Source organism: Lottia gigantea (assembly GCF_000327385.1).
Source record: "Lottia gigantea unplaced genomic scaffold LOTGIsca_15, whole genome shotgun sequence".
In the NCBI taxonomy this organism is placed as follows: domain Eukaryota; kingdom Metazoa; phylum Mollusca; class Gastropoda; family Lottiidae; genus Lottia; species Lottia gigantea.
The window spans coordinates 1,881,408-1,884,738 of record NW_008707797.1 but is presented as its reverse complement, the minus strand read 5'-3'; the positions used below and the strand labels follow the sequence as shown (position 1 = coordinate 1,884,738).

Sequence of the window (3,331 nt, the reverse complement as noted above, 5' to 3'; positions counted from 1 at the left end):
CACTGATTTCTTCGTGTGTGACAACTTTTTGCACTACCGGGATTTTTCAAGATAGATCGTGCTAAAATGTCCATTGAAATGTTGGCGACTCACCTAAAAGGTTCTTCACCCCAGCCTGCAATGGCGGTAAATATTCTGGGACCAAGATCTCGAGCTGGGTTGATGGCATACCCACAGTTGTAACCAAAAGTCATTCCAATCACCACGACTATTAAACCTATACTCAATGGAACCAGTCCTGAATCAGGTTTCATATTCTTTCTATCAGTTACCGCCAGAACACAAATTAATAGCAACGCTGTACCAAATATCTGAGAAAGTGAAAAAGAGGTTTTCATAGTTTCTGAGAAGTAAAACCATCGAGGATATCTCAATATAAAGTGGTTGTGTTTGTTAGGCTTTGTATAAAAATTTGAGCTACCCAATTTAGATAACAATCTGCATTATTGTACAATATAGTACTTGTAAGTATAAATAACATAAAATGCCAAAAATTTTGCAGATAAAATATCTGAAAAATTGAAGTAGAATCTAGTCGTTAAGATGGGGTAATTAACCGAGGCCTCGTTACGGTGCACGTTTAAGATTCCTCGACAGTTGGAAATCGAAAAAGAGCAGGCTAATGCTGCTGTCCTGGAAAGTTTTCTCTCATTGCACCCTACACGGCGTTGCCCGTCTGCATAAGCCCAGACGGTGCAGAAAAGTAGAACCTAAACTCCATTCATTTCATTTCATTTCATTTAAACCAATAAACTAATACGACGGAAAAGCTGGATTCATACCGAATTTGCACTCATTGCTCACAGCCAGAAAACAAATTAACACAAAAAGGTCGGCAGAAGGCAAATATCAATGAAAATGTCAACCGGAGAAATGTCAGTGATGTGGCTGAAAGGGATTGTTAAAGGGATTTTATTAACTTTTTATATGTATAAGGGACACTGATAGTATCAATTTTCACCATTCTAATTTTCAGTCATTGGTTCTTTCAATTCTGCCAAAACTAAGCTTCACTACCACAAAAGTGTTTATAACTTCTGAGGGCCTTTACGTTAGTGACGTCATAAAACGCTTAGTTTTAGTGGAGTATCAGGAACCACAGACATCTGATTGAAATTTGGATGATGTAAATAGCAATAGAGGCTATCAGTGTTCTTGTTGCTCATCAAGAGTAAAAAAAACTCTTCCCTTTAATGTTTGAGATGTCTAGAGGGAAGGTCTGATATTTACACTACAAATATTACAGTCCATGTAGATATTGTCTCCAGGTTAGTCATTCCGGCGATATATAACACGGTTAATACGAACATCGAGCGGTTTTCAGGAATCATACAATTCTGATGTATGATGCAATATCTATGACGTCACTATATCCAGAATATCAGTTAAAATATCGACTTCCATTGACGTCACAACGTCCATTATGCACTCAGCGAACAATTGAAATTATGAAACTATCAGCACTCGCAGAGTCCTTCAACAGTGGAACAAAAATCTGCCTCATGCTACTGTACTTGCAAAATTTACCGTATTGTACAATGCATGGCGTTCCTGTTTCCATTAGCCATATAGGCGCAGAAAAGAAGGTCGTAAAACTCCATTTCATTTCGTTTCTTCTTCGTTTATTTAAAATTATAGTATTCACATATTTCAACTTACCTGATCGCCAAAACCATTGATAGTTGAAAGGTGAGACTGTGGGTAGGTTGACCAGATACCAGCTGTGGATTTATCACCGATCACCGCTCGAATACCACCATCATAATTATTGATAGAATCTGCAGAAATATATAGTCAGATTAGCTTTTTAATTTATGTACATTATATTGAATATAAACCTCGTTAGATATGTTGATTTTTCAAAAAAGCTTTTGTATGTACATGTTTTTCGATTGGACAGATTTATCCATTCCACTTCGAACAGTTGATATCAATGTGAAACTTAAAAAATTTGAACAGTAGTTGCTTATACTTACAAAACAATAATGCATCCGGGATCTTCAGATGCCAAATCTTACCTAAATATACTACAAACACCATAACAGAAGCTATAAAAGCCCCCAAATATTGAGCCAACATGTAAAAAGGCACTCTCTTCCACGATGTCTTCTTCAAACAAGCCATAGTGAGTGTCACTGCAGGATTTAAATGAGCCCCTGAAACAGAAAATCGAAATGGAACTGCGTCTAATACCTTAACTGCAATAGCAACCTTTCTTCTTTCTCGAACTCAGTCTAGTACCTTGACATTATAAGGCACTTTCTTGTTTCAAGGAAGTTGTGGATTGATTGGATTGCAATTAGAGCCGTCAAGAACTAGTAGTTTAACACGTAGCTTACAGTACTGAGATACTTCGGTCAAGCTACTTACCTGAAATACCACCAGCGACATAAACCCCCATGGTCACACCCAAACCCCAGCTCCAATAAATAGTCTCCGGACCTCCAGCTGTTCCTTTACTTAACACAACCTGGGCCACGCTACCATTTCCAAATGTCTAAAATGAAAAATATAGACTTCTGTGAAATCATCTTTTGAAGAACTGAGCATTTCGAAATACTATGCCTTAACTCGAAGCTTCTTTAGTACTTAGCTTATTTATCGGTTGGTAGGTGATTGACGCAAAATCTGTAGAGAATACTGATGTAATACGACTTATCTGTTTTTATGTCTTTCGTTCACGTTTTGGTATGTGCCTCTCTTATTCAATAGATATTTACCTAATAAACTTATAATTATAGTTATTGCCCTTGACAAATAAAACTTTGTTTACTCTTCATGACACTTCACAATATAATGATCAAATACAATGATAATAGAAATATCTAGCGAAGACTTGAGATGTTTTCTGGACTAAACTATTAAAGTTTATGATCCATTCTGAAGACATGTTTACTAGGGTTTCGATCAATGCTTACAACTTCAGAGGAAATATAGAATTGGAATGTGGAAGACAGCAGAGCTCATTTTACATTCACATTCTGTAGATTTTATGGGCCTGCGCCCCGAGTATTTGACATCACTAATCACGAAGGGTTTTATGTGATGGCAGCATATTTTACGATCAGTGATGTCATCAAACACTTAGTTTTAGTATAATTGCAGGAACTACAGACGCTTGATTGAAAATTGGAATGGTAGAAATTGATGCAATCAGTGTCCCTTATATACATAACAAATCTAGAAAACCTCTTTACAATCCCTTTAAATCGTAATTGCTTAAAACAATATTTAGAAGGTGGCATTCTTTTACCGGAAACAAATATCCGTCTATCAGTCCAATAAGCTGCAGACTAGTAGGATGTAAAACTCTTATTCCTGCCGAAATATC

The 3,331-nt window shown here is 36.6% G+C and overlaps 1 protein-coding gene across 1 annotated transcript in view; it reads right to left on the bottom strand.

The window, feature by feature from the left end:
* LOTGIDRAFT_157872 (hypothetical protein) overlaps window positions 1-2,890 on the bottom strand; it is a gene marked incomplete at both ends in the record, with an annotated part of 21,451 nt that extends 18,561 nt beyond the window's left edge. Inside the window, 5 exons of the mRNA XM_009050464.1 lie at window positions 94-311; window positions 1,660-1,778; window positions 2,019-2,156; window positions 2,371-2,497; window positions 2,837-2,890. Of these exons, the coding sequence (XP_009048712.1) occupies window positions 94-311; window positions 1,660-1,778; window positions 2,019-2,156; window positions 2,371-2,497; window positions 2,837-2,890 (656 nt within the window). The remainder of the gene's footprint in view (window positions 1-93; window positions 312-1,659; window positions 1,779-2,018; window positions 2,157-2,370; window positions 2,498-2,836) is intronic.
* Window positions 2,891-3,331: the final 441 nt, after the last annotated feature.